Raw genomic sequence first — 18,689 nt, 5'->3', positions numbered from 1 at the left:
ATATAGGCTGTTGGTGTGAAGAAAAATTCTATTCACCATCAGGAGCCTTGAGCAGCCAATTCATTTCCTTCTTCCATCTCTAGTAACATGAGGTTAATTCTGTCGTATGATTTCACGGGCGACTGTGCAAGGTCTTAAATTGGATATGAAGCAATGATCACCTCCAATACTTCATTTCACATATTTTGTGCTCCTCTCTCCCCTTCTCTACAGAAGACACAACAATCCCATCAACTGCATACTACCTCCTTTTCGATAAAACTGGAAGAGGTTGGATCAGGCTGTAGACAAAGGCATCAGTAGCAAGAACATGCCATAATGAAAAACTGGCGGTGACTTGGTCTTCAGCCTCCTATGGCAGTAAAATATATTTGGCTAGGAAGTACAGGGAACATGTTCTTGCAAGGAGATACCATAGCACAGGAACACTATAATCGCCTACCAACTGCAGTGCTCCGCCTATGGTAACGTATCATTTATCTTTTCTACAATTTGGATGCAAAAGCAATCTGCACAGGGCTTGGAACAGATGTTTCGAATCTTACAGCCCAACCTTGGACCTCCAGATGTTCTTGGACTGCAATTCCCAGTAGCCTTCACCACCACCTCTGCTGGCCAGGATTTCTGGGAGTTGAAGTCCAAGAACATCTGGAGGCCCAAGGTTGGGGACCTCTGGCTTGCATGGACCAGGTATGCTAAAATGTGAATGCCTGGATAACTCAGTGAGTCAGGTACCTGGAGATTGGGAGTTAAATTCCCCACTGTGTCTCCCATGAAAAGAACCAGCCTAGCATAGGGCAAGCTGCACACTCTCAGAACACCAGCAGAAGAAAGGAATGGTAAATCAATTCTGAGTATTCTATATCTAGAAAATCATGGAAGGGGTCCTTGTAGATGGAAACTGACGAGAAAGAAGACGATTAGCTTTAGAAGTAAGACCTTATAAACCATGGCCATGGCCTGATTGGCTGATCTGTTTTCCTTTTTGTTTAAAATAACTAGAGATAGTGATGGGGATTCTACCAATCTACCAGGTAAACTAGAAATGGTGCGAGCTGAGAATAAAACTTGACATCTGGAAAATGTAGAGTAAGATGGCTAATGTCCCTGTAGGTCAGGGTCAGGCTGCTGATGCTGAGCAATGCATTTAATCTGTCAAGCTGTCAAAACCTCCACCACATATTCTTACTTATTACTGTCACCCAGGGTCACCCATATGGAGTTGCTTCTTGACAATGCTGAGACCTCCAAGTATTCCAGGTGAAGTTTGGATGAAAAGCTTAGGAAAGTATTTGCAGCTCAGTCTCTCAGATACCAAAGGTGACATGAAGAAGTAATTAATATAAAAATGAGGAAGTCTCATGAGGTCTTGGTTTGCTCTTGTTGTGTCTTAGTAGAATGGGAATTTCCTGCGTTTTACCACTGGTCTCAGATACTCAGCCTTACAGTTTTGTTTGTGCGTAATATGGCTAGAATTTCACCTTTCAAAGGGTGGTGGACCTCTGGTTTAAGGAAGGCTTCGAGCATAGTATCCTGCTTCCTCACTCTGCACCTAAGACCTTAATTGCAAATCATTTGCAATCCTGTGCCAGTTCTGTATGGTGATAGTGGTGGGGCTGTTGTTCTGAAGAGTTTCAGAAAGAAGCCTCTTTAAGAAAGTATGCTTCAGTGTAAAACTCATTACTAAAATTGGCTGGCCCAGTCCTATTATGCAGCATCCCAAAACACAGCATTACACAGGAACTGAAATGACATTGGTGTCTGTAGGCAATTAAATTAGCAAAGGTCTTTAGAGTAGGAGGCATTTTTTGTTACTTGTCTTCTGGCGTTTCATCTCCCAAGTAAGCAAGTGGCCCAGATTGTCATCTGTGGCCAGGATTGCTGGTACAGCCAAACAAACACTCATCACTCTCATAACTTTGTCTAACTATGTTGCTCCAGGTCCCGCTTATTCTGCGCACAGTAGAGATTCTATCCCTTTCACTTTGACTTGGCTGAAACAAAAAGCAAAAAGAACCTAATAGGAGAAGTCCTGTAACTTTTCTATAGGTATATTTTCCTAGCAGTCATGGGAAAGAAGAATATTAACAGCAATCTGGAATTTCCAAAGAGGAACCTGGAATATCAAACATTCTGACCGAGACAGCAGATTTGCTAGGGCTTAACTGAAATGATATCACAAAGCTTTTTGAAAGAGATATTGCATCCTTGGCACTGTGACCTACAAGCAGAAGGTGATCCCATGTCTATCCCCTCCCCACACATATCAACAATTGTGCTCTTTTATTTTTGAACTGTAACCTTTCCATAGAATGTACCAACATCCATGTTCTCTCTAGACTCTTACCTACGTAAGAGGAGCTTGGGGTGATTTTTATTCTCCAGGTTCTTCTCAATCAGGTCAGACAACAGCTGCTTCAAGACATCCGTGGCATATTCTAGCTTTCCTTGAAGACCCGTCATGATGAGGGAAGCCACATTGCCCCTATCCCGCATGGAGAAACTTCGCTGCATTTCCAGGGTACGGATGAATGTCAACAGGAAGACTTTGTTGTTGATCAGCTGGGCAAAGAGTTTCAAGGCCTTTTCAACACTCTGCTGCCCATTGCCTTGAACCTGTAAGAAGTGAAGCATGTCTTTAAGGATCATGTGAAAAAGATGATTCCCTTTACTTCCAGACTGGTTTGGGCTTTCTAAATGTTCAGAATAATGGTACTCTACACAGTGCACTGTATGCTGTTGTTAATTGGGGGATTTGAATTATGAGACTGCTGCAGAGAAGTGACCCTTCTCACCACAAATTGATTACTGATTTTGGGTATGACATAGCTGAGTTGTGAAGCTTCAGTAAAAATACAAACACAAAATACAAAATCCCAGACAGCTTTTGCACAAGTCCTAATGGTAAGTAATTCATTATGAGCCAAAATAATAAAGCGCTCAGTGAAATTCTTTCCCAACATTTTCAGTCACTTATGTATTCAAATAGTTCACATTATGTAACTAAACAGATGTGTAATTGGCAGCATATTCATTTACTATAGCATTTGGGGGGGAATGAAATAAAATAAGGCATCACATATCAATATTTACTTGCTGTTTGCTGATATAAAGCAGGAGGTGACTGACTACTTAAATGCCAATTTCCACATGTGTAATTCCACTGGGGCAGCATTCATGTAAACAGATCAATGAAATGACTCTTAATTTGGGAAATTGGAATTGTAAAGATAGACATGAACTTTACTTGACTGAAAACTATTCATTTATTATAGAGTAAAACTAGCAGTTAAGCTTCTAGCCCTTACACTTTCTCATATGAAAGCTTCTAATCATTCAGTTAAAAAACATTCCACCTGCCTTTGAAAAATATATTTCTATATGTAAGTTATATCAGATAAGATGTTGTATGGCAGATATTACTGCAGCATAACTGATATACATTCATGCTTAATACAATTAGTTCTGCAATGTTTTATGGGCCTTGAGAATAAAATTAATTTCTTTGAACTCAGTAGGAAAATTATGAACCTGTGGCTAGTCACATTCAGCTTTGAGTGCACTTTTTTGACTCCCACTAACTAATATGAGTTTGCAGCTCTTCTGGAACTTTGGAAGAAAGAGGCCTTGATGCATATAGCATGACTTGCCTCTAAAATAAGAAGTATGGTATATAAGCCTCTGAGAATATAGTCTAGACAGATCATCAAAATGAATGGGAGTTGCACACAACAACACACTGATGCTCTTGGGCATGACAAATAATGTTTGTAAAATCAACACTGAAAATGATACCAAGCTTATACAAAATGGCAAGCATTCTTTCACTTAAGTTAAGCTTGACCTTCCAGCCCTGGTTTTCAAAGTATTGCTACTTGAGCTACAAAACATAGCTGCCAGGTTTGTTTTAATTAGAGCCCTAGAGAAGAAGGACCTTCTATATTGATCAATAACTTACTCAGCTACTGGCAAGATACCACAGCTGTATATGTTAGCCAACAGGACAGCAACACAGACCGTGGATCCTTTCTACCATCATGTGTCATCTCTTTGTATGTTGTGTATCAGAAAGATTGCAGAGCTCCTTACTTTATCTACAGCAAGAGTTTGATTGGGAAGACAAAGGAAACATGGAAATGTCTGTACTGAAACCACTGGAGACAAATGAATATCAAAATGAAATCTGAACTGGTTCTCAGGTCATCCCTGTGGGTTACTGAGGCAAGAATATTTCAGGGTTATTACTCTCACACTGGCAGCAGATGCAAGTAACACCAAAAAAAAAAAAATCCAGTGGATGGTACTACTCTTTATTTTGTTTTTCCACGGTCAAATGCTAGTCACAGCATTTTCATGCTAAAATGGATCCCATCTGCTCTTGCAGTTGCTTGCTTTGTATCAGAGCTACCTCAAAACTAGGATGGTACAATTGGTAAGTGCAGCTGGCAGTGTAGGCAAAGCTGAAGTGATGTGACCAAGGTCTGTGGCATACAAAAGCTTTTCCAAGCAAAGGACAAGATGTAGACAACTTGGCAAGCTTCTTTGCAAAATGGAAGGTTTGTTCCCCTGGGGGCAGCAGGGTGGAATTCTCCCAAGCACTTCCCCTCTCTTTGGTTTCCTTTTTCACAAAGAGAGAATTCAAAGAGGCTTTAAACATTTGCTGGTAACAAGTGCAGCTGCTTTGCTGTTGAATGTTCAAGGCTGGTCATGGAGCTTTAGTGACAAGGCAGGGTGGAGAAGATGGAAAGACAACAGCCACACAGAAGATATCAAGCAAACTGGGTGTAAAATACATGAGACCTATGGTTTTTGTCATAATGAACTTTGGTGTTCATTGTGCTTATTTTAGCACTTCTAATAGGATTCAGTGTGGGAGGCTGCAAGGTGCTTTCGTAGCTGTGTGAGTTTTAATCTAGCTTCCCAGAGGGGACATTGGGAACAAGAATGCCTGTTGCTTGATGAGACTGAAACTGAGAGAAACTCTGTTACCTCTAGCTCACGCAGGACAGGGTGGTCTTCAATGCCAGGGAAGAGGACCCTCATGGCATATGTGCGATAGTCAAGGTACGGGATCCCTGAGCGGTCCAGATCACTGGTTAACTCATTGATGTCTGTCTGTAGCTCTGCAAAAGCTATTAGGGAGGGAGGGTGAAAGACAATCAGTGACAAACGCTGGGAACGGAGGCTGTGGTACAAGCAATCAAGGACTGCAAATGAGCCAAGCCAAGGAAGCTTGTTTACTTTAGACCTCTCTGTGTCACTCAGATATGCCCTCAAGCTGGGAGCCACTTCCCCAGCATCCTAGAGAGAGGGAGAATGAGTGCTCACATAATGCAAAGAACAGATGCCAAGAACAAAACACACTTGCTAATTTGTATGCTGTTCACACCTTGTATGTAAGCACTGAAAATGCTTTGAAAGGCACTAGATAAAAATAAAGATCCTATTTTTAAATCACTATGCCATGCAGCTTTTCTCTGTCTCTCATGCCTTCAGCCCCTTTCCAGTGTTCTTTTGCTGTAGCCATCCCAGCAAACCTAGCCCCCTTGTGCTTCATGGCTTAATTGGCATTATCCAGGGTTGAGGGAGAAAATTATTATTTACAGTAGGAGTATAAGAACTGCCATGAAATTCACATGCCCTGTCAAAGGTGGATATGGTGGTAGCAGATGAAAATACAGAGTCCTGCTATTTTCTAACACATTTACAAAGGCAGTACACAAGTATAATTTGTCTGACCTTCCATTTGTTTCACCGTGGAAGCACTGAACAAACATTGTAAGCGTATGGCAACATCATATGTCATGCCTCCAGCACATTAACGCTCCACTAACTTGCATGCTGGAGCTTTCTTTTGGTGAATCCACAAATCATCCTTAAGATACTGTACTTGATAGTGCACCTGTTTGTGAAAGTACCAGTGTGGGTTAGGTTTCTAGGGATCATGAGCCATAATCTACTGTCCCAGATAACACTCGTGTGCACATTTCCTGGTTTCCCTTCCCTAACCAAGGGAAAAGGGAATTTATTTATTTATTTATTTATTTATTTATTTATTTAACTTATATGCCGCCCACACTCCCGAAGGTCTCTGGGCGGCTTACAGCATTTAAAATACAATAAAAGGGCAAAAATAAAAGGTCAAAATAATTAAAATGCAATTAAAATATATATTCTAAAAATTGGGAATGGGGGAGATGCTGGGAATTTGGAGGTAAAAATGAGTACAGCCATATTTACACCATCTCTATGCAGAAGCCTAATTGAAACTAATGATCTTTTTCTGACCATGGTTCAGAAGTCAACTCCTGGGGCTTTAAAAAGCTGATATTAAAATTTCCCCCAATCAGTTTATTTCTGGATACACTTACAAGCAGACTGGACAATCTCATCCATTCTACTTGCAACAGCCATTCACATGCTGTACATTTAATAGTAACCATAATAATGTGTTATCAAGTTGATTCTGACTCATGGCCATCTTTTCCAGCATTTTTAAGGTACAGAATACTCAGCAGTGGCTTACCATGCACCTCTTCTACAGGTGCTCTGGGACTCTGTAGTTTGCCCAAGACCACAGAGGCTGGCTCTTTTCCCAGGAGGCACAGGGGAGAATAAGCTGCGTGTTCCAGCACTTAGAGCTACCTGGACAGATACTTCAGTGAAACTGAATATCAGGGGTTGTGAATCTGATTCCACACTGTGCCTCTCCGGAGGAGCAGTCCGTGGTCTTGGGTAAGCTTGGAGATCAAAATCTGTTTCCTCTCTGTCCTCATTCTGTGCTGTGTCATACTACATGCAGAGCTTGTTTTCTTTCCTCTTCTTTCTTTCTGTTTTTGCTGTGTCACTATCTAAAATACTAAGGTTTAAAAATGGATGAATTTTCCTCATTAACTCTACTGCTATCAAATTGTTAATTCCTCAGTTTTAAACTGAGAAAGGAATGACGAGGCTTTCTTCCCCCCTGTTGTTACTTTCTTCAGATGGACAGTGATGCAAGAATCCACACGGAGAGCTGCATCTCTGAAGAGGACAAACTCCCAATTTTTGAAGATTCTTGTTCACATGTACAGCCTACATGGAAGCAAAGGCTTCTTCTGTTCAGATGTGTTGCTCTCCATGTGGAGAAAGCAATGACAGAAATGGGAAGGAATAGCCCTTCTCTAAAGGCACGTTGAGTAAAACTGGGGAAGTAACAACTGAATAGGTCTTTTTCAAATCAGTGAGGGGTGCAAATTTATTTTTTCTTCCTGTTTCCAACTTGCTCTGTGTAGCATTTGGATCTGGCTTCCCTCAACCTCCACATGAAAAGCCTTCGGAAAAGAAGTCAGTAGACAGCCAGGTCTCATGACCTGGCACCAAAAAACTCTATGCATGTCATTTAAATAGGATCAAGCACTAATCCTATTTTCCACACATTAGTCAGGCAAAAGATGCCTTCATATCCAATACACTTGTTACTGTCTTCCCTCATGCACAGGCCCTTGTGGGAGGGAGTTTTCAGCCTTTTTTGGTTGCAAAAGAGAGCATTTTATGACCGTGTGTGTTTGAGGGAGATTGACCAAATGTTTATCTGACAGCTGTACATGGGTTTGGTTCCTGTTAAATTCATACCAGATGAAAGGCAACAGGGTAAGCGGGAGGTGGTTACCAGGGAAACGAGACTTGGCGCTGCATAGTACTGGTCATATATTCAATCAACAGGGAAAAGTTATATTAGGCAAACCAGGTGTGCTCTAGGTACATATCGGTATCAATATTAATAAGGTTGCATTATATATATATCCTATTCTCAACAATTATTTGGAAATAAATCCCACTGTGTACAGTAAGGTTTGTTCCCAGATAAGTATACAAAGATCAACACTATCATGTATTATTAAGATAACATTTTTTCTAGTAGCACATTCTTAAAGCCAGAGGAAGCATTTCCAAATTCTAACTATGGAGTATAGACTGTCTGTGGTGCCAGGATATAAAAGAAATAGTTTAATTATTAATTTATCTAAATATGTTAATAATCATGTTTGTCTATATAAAATAACAGGTGGTATGTTGACACTGTCATAAAACAGCATGCATATAACATTTTCTTGTCATGAAGTAGTGTTTCCTTGTAGCCTCACTTTTGTGTCTGTGTGTTTGTTGTTTGAGCAACCCTGGTTTCAGGATTGCCTAATTCAAACTAACATTTTTCCCCGTGGGCTAAAGGATCACATTTTGATATTGTCAGATACTGGGCACGGGTCTTTCTTCAGTCCTTGTGTTTTCTGATACTGGACCTTGGATGAATATGTAGCCTTTTAACTGAGATGTGTATGAAAGGTATAACAGGAAGCTGATATCTCTTTTATGAAGATTTACATAATTGATCTAAGATATGTGGAGTAAATTTAGTCTTTGGAGCCACTGAGACAAGAAATGAATTGTGACAATAACTGCTAGTGAGAAGACAAAAGACAATACAGAAGATATGGCCACAACCATTTGTTAAAGACATTTGTTTCTGATAGTGAGAAGTGGATAAAGGACTGAGGCTTTGAGTAAAAATGCAACTATACTGCAATCTGATTTAAAGCCATGTTGGGGACGTGGTGGCGCTGCGGGGTAAACCACAGAAGCCTTTGTGTGCTGCAGGGTCAGAAGACCAGCAGTTGTAAGATCGAATCCACGCGACGGACTGAGGTCCCGTCGCTTGTCCCAGCTCCTCGCCAATCTAGCAGTTCGAAAGCATGTAAATGAGAGTAGATAAATAGGTACCATCTTGGTGGGAAGGTAAACAGTGTTCCGTGTATAGCCGCGCTGGCCACGTGACAACGGAATCTGTCTACGGACAAACGCTGGCTCTACGGCTTGGAAACGGGGATGAGCACCATGCCCTAGAGTCGAACATGACTGACTAAAATGTCAAGGGGAACCTTTACCTTTTACCTTGGGAGCAAAAAGAGATGGACTAATTTGAATTGGCTTTTGCATCACGCACTCAGAAAAAAAAAAAACCTTTGCCCTGACTTCTACACCATGTAGTTATCAGGAAATGATGCAAATCAGACTGTCTCAATTTCCCACATTGTTTTTCAGTGTAGCCACACCCATAATCTCCTACAGTCAGCACATTCTTGATTTTGGATTACATTGTTGGACAGTTGTCAGGGTACTACATTTTGGAAGTCATTTATTAAACTGAGGAAGTTGCATTTAGATGAAGCATTTATTCATTACCACATTACTTCAGATAGATGCCTTCACCTACTGAACCAAAAAATTCTTTTTCAAACTCACAACTGGTGGTCTTAAACTAGGGCTTGGCAATTTTTTCCAGACTAAGGGCTACTTTTAGTGCTCTGGTTTTGGTCTGGAGTCATACAAAGAGAGGTCAAAAAAGTGTGTTTGTTTCTTATTATTGGCTGTGCTATCATTTCATTCTAGTTTTTTAAATCGACACAAGCAACTATTTCATTTATCACTTTTAAAAGTTATCATAATTTTCATGCATCCCAAATTGCCACTGACTCTAAAACAGCAACTAAGATGTTGTCAAAGAAACCATCAAACAAATGTTGTTGTCAATGTAGGTACAACAGTAGCAACAGCAGTGTCAGTGTCTTTACTGGGGAGACCTGCAAGCCTGTTGTCAAAAGCACTTACAGTAATACCCAGCTGCTGAAATCAGAGGGCATGCTCCCTAGAACTCTCCATGAACAAAAGTCAGACAGTCTGGTTCAAATGACAATGGCAGCTGAAGTTCAAATGCAAAGGCAGTACAAGAAAGAAGGGAGGAGAAACACAGTGTGTGTGAGCACATGAGGAAACAGATCACATTTTAGACCACTTTTATGGGGAACTGCACTCCAGCCTGACTCCAATCAATGCCCAAGCTGGACCTTTTTGATCCAGATGTAGGGCTACAACCTTTTGGGGCCAGGCAGGAATGATTTTTCAGCAGATGGACAGGTTGATCTAAGGGAGATCACAAAAATGACCCTTTCTGGTGCAAAGAGATAGTGCCTTTCCAGCTGTCTGGTCACATCAACAGTTGCTGTGAAGGGACATTTTTATGGACAATAGATGGAAGAAGTAGTCATTTGCACCATGGTTGCAAAGCTATTTTTTTCATGGGTGTTACAGAGTGGGGTAGGAGAAATTAATGGTGATACTTTGGTTTGTTTGTAGGTCTTTAATTCATTGGGTTATCATACATCAGAAGTGACTTGGTGGCACATAAGAACATAGCAACACTAGTCTTTGTGGCTGTAGCTGAAAAGCTTCACAAAGCCACTTTTAAAATAGATTTGAATTGCTTTGGTTTCAAAACCACTTATTTTAATGGCTTCATGATGAGAAAATGGGAACAACTGTGACACTTAGAAGGTCATTCTATACAGTATGCAGTGAAGGTGAAAAAGACAGTATGAAGAGAACTGTCTTCTCGTGTATGCTCTACAGAGAACTTCTAATGCAACCCTACCTGATTTTTATGTCTCACACATTCGTTCGTTTAGTCATTTAGTCGTGTCCGACTCTTCGTGACCTCATGAACCAGAGCACGCCAGGCCCTCCTATGTCTCACACACTGCCTTATAATTGGAAATTATGCCTCTTGTAGTATCTGGTTTTATCTGTTTTGGTTTTATTTCTACTTTCATTGTTTGCCATGTTTTATTATTATGCTGGAAACCACCCAAAATAGTGCTGTGATTCTATGAATTCTATGATTCTAATAGAGCGGTGTACAAATCTAAAAAAAATAAAAATAAATAACTTTGTAGCAACTCATGGCAGGATGCTGAAATGGCACTGGGGTGAAGAAACAGTCCAGGAACAACTGATTGTCCAACCTTGCCTTAAACTATGTAGGCAAGATTGCAACACAAAAACCCAGTTTCATTTGTAGAGAATATCACTGAATCCCAAATGCACGGTATTTCCATGAAAACATGCTGCACCATGTTGAGAACACCTATTATAAAGGCCACAAACACATGCCCTTTTAAAAACAGTCCTTTTCTTGAATGAATCTTAAGTCACACATGACGCTTGTTTGTATATTAGCTTTCCCGGAAGAGCAATACTGACCTTCTTTGCACTCAAGGGCCACCCGAGACTCCAAGTTGTCCATCTGCATCTGTAGTCTCTTGAGAGTAAGGTCATTTTCACGGGACTTGCGCTTGTAGGCAATGAGCACAATGATGACTATGATGAGGAGAAGGCTGCCTCCTGCTGCAATGCTTACAATAGCAGGCAGGGTCAGCAGGCTATCCGAGATCACATTCACCGAGCCAGGTGAGAAGACAATGCCACCCACATGTACCTAGACAAATGAAAAACATGAGGGTCAGGCATCAGATTCTACTGCAATACCCACATAGACTGAGTGAAAGCAGAGGGAACGAGAAGCATCACATACTCAGGAAGGGTGATGGGTGTAAAGGATCAAAGAGTCTGAACAACTGCTGCTACAAAAGAAAGAGGTGCTGGGGTTATGGTTGGCATCAGGGAGAAGAGACTGAGTAATTCCCATGCCAGTTCCCATGTCAGAAGAAGAAGGAAGAGAAACAGCTATCATTGCTCTAGTTGTTATCTTAATAGGGTTTCTTTTTCAGAAACCTGTGTCTTCATGGAAAGGTGCCTGTCAAAAAATCCCCTGCCCATGTCACTTCTGCTCTGGAAATCATTCCCCAAAGGCCAAAGAAAACACACTAGAATGCCGAGACACAGATGGGACCATGCAAACAGTATCTATCTTTAGAAAGGAAGGGCACAGCCTATTTGAAACACTGAAAGCGTCAAGTTGCGATAAATACGTCATCCGAGCACTATCACCGCTTTTGTTCTGATTATCTGATGGCTCCATTTGACTTTCATTTCAGAGGCTTTCAAGTTTCCTTTTGTAAACCAGGGACATTAGAGACAGAACGACAATTTCATTGACAAAGGCGCTTAAAGGGGAAGCAGAGAAGAGGAGACAAAAACAAAAGGAGATGTGGAATGGCAGGACCTGGGGGAGGCCAGGAAAACCGTAGGAGAATAGAAAGGTAGACAGTTAATTCTAGACTCTAGGATTCTGCAAAACATACAACAGTTTCTGATAAATGTAGATGCCATTGGGAAGAGACTGTACTAGGGCCTTACTGCCACAGGGTGCCTTAGCACCAGGCAGCATGAGATCTAGGGCAGGTAAAGCAACAGATTTTTATATGTGGAGCAAAACAGATGTGAAAGATCATGTAACAGAGTTGATTACTGAATCAACTACTTTTGAAGACAGGAGCGATAAGCATTTTAGCTTCACTTAGTTCTCCTCCAAATATAATGAGATAGAAATATAAAAATCTTGATCCAATAGACATGGCTTATTTATAGTATTTCTCTTTGGTTTTTCTTAATGGATAAACTTGAAGAACATGATCAGCAACAAAGCATCAGAGAAGCTTGGTTCAGGCTTCAGAGTTTTATTTATACACAGGAGATGGCGTTTTGAATGAGGCATGTCTTATCAGCATCGATTCTTTAGTGCTCCCTGGCTCATTTCCTTTAGGCAAAAAAATATGTTTTTAAAACAGATACAAGATATGTTCCTTCTAGCGGCCTGTCAAAGTCAAAAATACCTGGAGGAAACATAGTCTTTTGTTGTTGTTTTTTGTTTGTTTTTTGTTTTTGGCTTATTCATCTGCAATTGCCAGGCAAAACCTCTTGGATTCATATTAGGTGACTTACAAGACATTCTTTAAAAATGACATTTCTTTAAAACAAGGGAACAGGCTTGGAAGAAGATGGCTTGCTAACTTGAAAGAAAAATTCACCTGTAGCAATAAAATAACATACAAGCATCTCAAAGATTCATCTCTCATTCCCATGAAGGGAAACCTAATTTGAGCTCTTCCCTTCATGTATTCTATGATACAATGATTATGGTGCTATTAAGACTAGCTATTGTTCTAAAGATCTATTCACTTGCATGTCCATTAATAATATGCTTTTTCACTTGCCATCCATACTTCTATCATGATATAAATAAGCTAAATGGGACATTTCCTAAGAGAAGGACTGGACCAAAACCAGTGATTAAAAACAGTGTAGAAATGGAAGCATTTCAAATTGCAGAGGGCAATTAATATGTCTCTTTACTTTTACCATTTGAAAAAAAAATGACTCTCATCATATCATATCTGTTCTGGAATGTATCTTGTGTAAATGCATCTTTACAGTACAAGGATGCTTAAATGGTACTCATTTTGTTTTTTTTAAAAACAACACCTGATAGACAGCCTGATTCTGTATTCAGCCTTAGTTTATGCTAGCGTGGAGACAAGGCATCTGTTTTCAACTGCTGGGCATCCTGTGCACCCACTTATATCTTTTGCCACCTATAAGAAGTCTTGCTGCAATAATACTAGTTAAGCTCAAAGGTGTGACAGCACTTTTTGTCTTTCGACAGCTGTGGGATTTTGCACTTTCCAAAGAGTAGTTCAGAATATGATACGTTTTAGTCAGCGCTGTTAAAGATTCTCATGCAAAATTCATGGTGTGCCATCATCTACCTGTGTAATATACGTGCACATATGCACATGCAGAAATACCTGTGTGTGATTGCTGAAAATTGTTGTACAAATATAAAACCAAGAATTTTTTTCTCTACAGAGTTTAATTCTATGGGTCCTTATCTGTTTATATTAAAAAATTCCCAGGCAGCACAGAAGTTATACTCACTTTGATTTCCTGTGTTTCTAAAAAAATGTGAGAAATCACAGATTCCTTTGTTATAACAACCCAGCTTGGATGTCAGAAACAAGAAGAACAATGCCAGTGCAAAGATGGATAGTATTCTGACACTTTGGATACAGAAAAGACAAAAGATGGAAAGAAGGAAAGGTTTATTCTTTGACCTCACCATAACTTTGTGTTGCCCAGTAAGATTTGGAGGCTCGCACAGCAGCTGGGTCTCAGAGACGGTGACAGCGCAAGGAGTTTCTCCAATCAGAACAGTGTAATTTAGCTTTGCTCCACCAGAGGCAGGAGGACACAAATTTTTACCCTGTGGGAAATAATATACAGAAAATGTCTTCACCTTTTTCTGATGAGTAGTACCTCAAATCTGTTTAAATCCTGTTCTGTAAGTTACGTAGTGTAATTGTGATGTTGTCATCAACCATAGCAAATTTTTCTTTGGAAATAAAATATTTCCAGTCCCTCCACCCTCACCTTGCTGAAAGACCCAATTTAATTTCAGAAATTGAAGACTTATTCCCACAGCTTTCAACAGCTTTGCCTCTATGAAGGGGATTCCATGAGAACCTTTGGACTGGCATTTTTTCATTTATGGAACAGGATTAGAGTCACTATATGCCATGTATTTGTCTCAAACAATCTCTGTATAATCTTTTCCCAATTGTTGCTATCACTCATAATACACATGCCTTATAAATTGTTGGACAATTTAATGAGTTAACTTACTTCCACTCATGGACAGGTGTAGTTTCAAGTCTGCTGCATCTAAATATCTGTACTCTTGTATCCCTGTTTTATAATCGTGCTCTGAATGCTAACCCTGCATGATCTCTCACAGGCAATGTGCTTTCTGCCTCTTCACTCCTCTCTTGCTACTACTCACTTCCACTCAATAGAAGGCTATTGAGATTCTTAACAATTTATGATTTATCTACTCAAGGGTCAGGGAGACTGCTAGCCAGGCTCCTTGTTTTCTGGTGTTCTATTTTAACTCATGATCCTCATTTATTGTATTAGCTTAAACTCAAATTGTAACATAACATAAAATAAGGCAAATGCTAACAATAATGCAAATGGCCTGAAACCATAAATTATATAAGAAGCCAGTCCAACTGAGGAAATCAACTAAGCATTTTTAAGGTACAGAAAAGAAAAAGAAGGAAAAAGGCTGTCAGTATGCGCGATAGTATCAATGAAATAAAACATTAAATCAAAGTCCTTTTCTATCTAATCCAATCCCAAGCATTCTAATGTAGCAAAGACATATTGAGCACTTGGGAACTCTGTTGCTTTTTGATAGGTTTGAAGGAATAATGGCATATTTTGTCATATTTTACTGAATAATAATGATCATAATTGACAGAGAAGTGATTGGCCATGGAGGAAGAAGGGTCAACCTAGCAGGGGATTATAATGAAAAATATAATGAACACAATTAGTCCTAAAAAGTGAGAAATAGGACAAAGAGAAATAACTGACAAACAACTATGTATGTTAAAAGAAGTGCTAGTTTGATATATGACTGGCAAGGCATCATGAAATGGTGTTTGTTGTCCTAACGTGATGAGAACAGTTGGTATATCATTATAGGTGGAGCTCCATTAGGAGACAAAACACAGTCCTTGGAAAAGATTGTTTCCCCTTGTATATTGCAAATTGCCTTGTTTTCATTTTGTCATCAGGAAGTAGACATCAGATTCATTTGTAAGTCTGGTTGATCAAGTGTAAAATTATGAAAGAACTGTGTGCCTCAAGGGAAAATGTTTTACTAGCAGAAAAGATGCATTTCTCTTTAGGTGTGATTTGATTGTGATATTCTAGCCAACCATATGGAAGATTTAAAATTGGAGGCCTTTCAGCGTCAATGATTCATCATGCCAACACCTATCACCAAAACCAGCTTATTTATTATTGTAATGACTATCAAGGGAGCAAATGTCAATGGGTCAAGAAACTATCAGGATATATCTCCTTGTAGTCTGCATCAAGCAAGCAAGCAAGGTAACCATATTACTAATACAATAAATTCATTGGGAGATCTGCCAAATGAGTCCCAGATTTTATAGATAGTATCATGCTGTCCTAGCTATTTTCTTCCCCAATATACTTTGATTAATACACACATATAAGTCACTTCATCTTACCTTCAGGATAATGGGTGAACCTGGCTTCTGATCCAAGATTCCACTGGCACTCAGAAGCTCAAATGTAGGGTTTGGGTAGTAGATAAACCTGGTGTCATTGTAAATCAGCAAAGCCTGAACATTGTTAAAGATGAAGCCAAATTCATCAGGTCGTTCAACAGCATCCAAACCAGGTCGGTACTCCGAGGTAAGTGAGGGAGCCAGACATGTGAGGGTGGTTGTATTCACAACTTTACAAACCTAGAAGTAGATAATCAAGACAGGTTTATACCTGGAATACAATGTTTTTATCTCTTGGGAGAACCCTGATATTTTCACACTATTATTAAGCCAAGACCAGTAGATTCTGAGAACTTCAGAGATTTGAAAACGATTGAGACTCTGTTCCAAACCAAGTGTTTACTTGCACTAACTGTTGTCAGACACAGCTGGTGGAAGGGTGGGTTTCCTATGTGTATGTCTGTTTGCATATGTACGTTTGTGTGTAAGAGAGAGAGAGAGAGAGAGAGATTGAGAAGGAGACAGATTGACTCTGGATGTGGAAGAGATCTATTTTCTCTCCTAGAATTTATTTTTCCAACAGCCTTTTAAAAATGCCCTTGCAAATCACTGAAAGCTAATCGAGATGTATGATACTGAGAGGTTTAACATGACATCAGTGTGTGGGAAATAACGTTAAAAGCTATAAATGTGTAGCACATGGAAATATTTTCATACTGTGTTCACAGGCTCCTATGAGGATCCTGTGAGGAAACAGCTTATAGGCACACATCTGTTTTAATCATTACCATTGAACCATCATAACCACTGTTACAAAACTGTGTAGCCACAGGCATTAACAGGTTAAATATATATATATATATATCACATGCATGGTTTCCACCTATCCATGGTGTATTATACAGGAGGATCTAACAAGATAATCCAAGATCAATTTAGTTCTTTTTGTATAAACTTTTATAGATTTCTCATTCCATGTTTTGGTAGAAGAGAAAAGTAAGCAAACAAACAAACTTGCAAACAAAACCAAAATTCTACAGATCTTAACTGACATTCTGGAAAAAGAAATATATTCATAGATTCCAAAGCTTATAATCACCCTCCTCAGTGTTTAACTTCTAGTTTGCTTTCAAAAAACAAAACCACACAACAATGCACATACATTTTCCCAACAGTATCTCAGTAGGACTTGGCATTTCTGCAGCTGATAGGCAGCTTTGAATATTGACATATTTCAGGATTTCAGCCCAGTAATTAAAGCTTGGATAGGCATAATGGGATATGTAATCGAGGCTGCAACACAAGAAACAATAAATGAGGGGAATCTAGCACTTGGCATCGGAGAAGCTCTCTCTCATTAGATCAGAGCTTCTCAACCTTTTCAAGTCATGACCCTCTTTTATAATAGCCAAATAATAGGTGACACACCACCATATTTCCATAAAAAGGCATTTTTAATCAGGTAAAGTCATATCTCAGAAAATAGAGGCTTCCTCCTCCAAAGGGCCTATTTCTTACACATACTGTACACTTTAATTTCCTGCTCTGGAAGGTCACAGAAGACTTTATTTAACAAGAGCTACGACACCTACTCCGGGAGGCAATGGAAGACAGGAGGGCCTGGCGTGCTTTGGTCCATGGGGTCACGAAGAGTCGGACACGACTTAAGAATAAACAACAACACAATACATACAGGATTCCCAGTGTGGTGCAGTGTATAGAGTGACAGACTAGTGCTTTGGAGAATAAGGTTTGAATCCCCACTTGGCCATGGAAACTCAATGGTAAAATCACTCCTTAAATATCTCACTTACTTCAAAAGTAAGGGTAGATATAAGTCTGTTCCAACTTGATGGCACAGAACCCACAAAAACAAACAAACAATCAAACAACACATATAAGACAACCTCTGATGCCCTGGAAAACACTTCATGATCCCCTTAAGGGTCATGACCCTTAGGCTGGGAAACGTTGCATTAGATGTTTGTTCAAAAACAGGCTTTCTCCTGATCATACCCTTAGTCTGTTTAAGCATTCATAACAAATATAGAAATGAAATCAACACACTTGCGGCCCATTAAAAATAATAGATTTATTTTACTGTGAGTTTTCAGGGACTACAATTCACTTCCTTAGACACCTGGATAACATATAGGTGTTAAGTCAAGGGCATGATGAAACAACCTACTGCAAGACAGACCCAAAAGAGAAAATGTCAGAACAACAATTAGACCACTCAAGCATTTCAACAATGATCTGCAGCCCATTTTGGACAACAATACTTCCCTCTCCCAGACTCTGGATGGATAGCTGGGTCTAGTCTATGGACAGCGTGCCAACCTTAAGCCACTACTGAAGCAGAATAGACCTTACAACACAGACATAGAGACAAGGAAAAATTGCCACATGTGTCCCAATATCTACTATGGCAGCATCATTAGGGGTCTCAACAATATCACTCACACATTAGAGGCTCTTTCATTTGTTCAGCTGTCAATGTGATATTTGCTGTCCTTTGAAAGCAATGTGCCTCTGCATTCTACATAGTGCAAACAGGACAATCTACATAGAAGAGTATAAAATGGTACAAAATTGACATCAGAAATGACAACACACACACACACACACACACACACACACACACACACACACACACACACACACACACACACACACACACACACACACACACACACACACACACACACACACACACACACACACACACACCCAGCTTCAGAACATTTCTACCACCTAGCACACTCTGTTACAGATCTCAGAGTGATTGCTGGAAAAAAACAGGAATTATTCAGGAAG

General features: G+C 39.8%; 1 protein-coding gene across 2 annotated transcripts in view; it reads right to left on the bottom strand.

The window, feature by feature from the left end:
* Nucleotides 1-18,689, bottom strand: part of PLXNA2 (plexin A2) — a 520,505-nt gene that overhangs the window by 78,594 nt on the left and 423,222 nt on the right. For both annotated transcript variants that reach the window (XM_020807529.3, XM_020807530.3), the window contains exons 18-22: nt 15,873-16,112; nt 13,892-14,035; nt 11,077-11,311; nt 4,990-5,132; nt 2,348-2,616 (exon numbers count right to left, since the gene is read on the bottom strand). In XM_020807529.3, coding sequence (XP_020663188.2) covers nt 2,348-2,616; nt 4,990-5,132; nt 11,077-11,311; nt 13,892-14,035; nt 15,873-16,112 — 1,031 coding nt within the window. The remainder of the gene's footprint in view (nt 1-2,347; nt 2,617-4,989; nt 5,133-11,076; nt 11,312-13,891; nt 14,036-15,872; nt 16,113-18,689) is intronic.

Source organism: Pogona vitticeps, chromosome 4 (assembly GCF_051106095.1).
Source record: "Pogona vitticeps strain Pit_001003342236 chromosome 4, PviZW2.1, whole genome shotgun sequence".
Classification (NCBI taxonomy): domain Eukaryota; kingdom Metazoa; phylum Chordata; class Lepidosauria; order Squamata; family Agamidae; genus Pogona; species Pogona vitticeps.
This window is presented reverse-complemented; position numbering and strand designations above follow the sequence as displayed.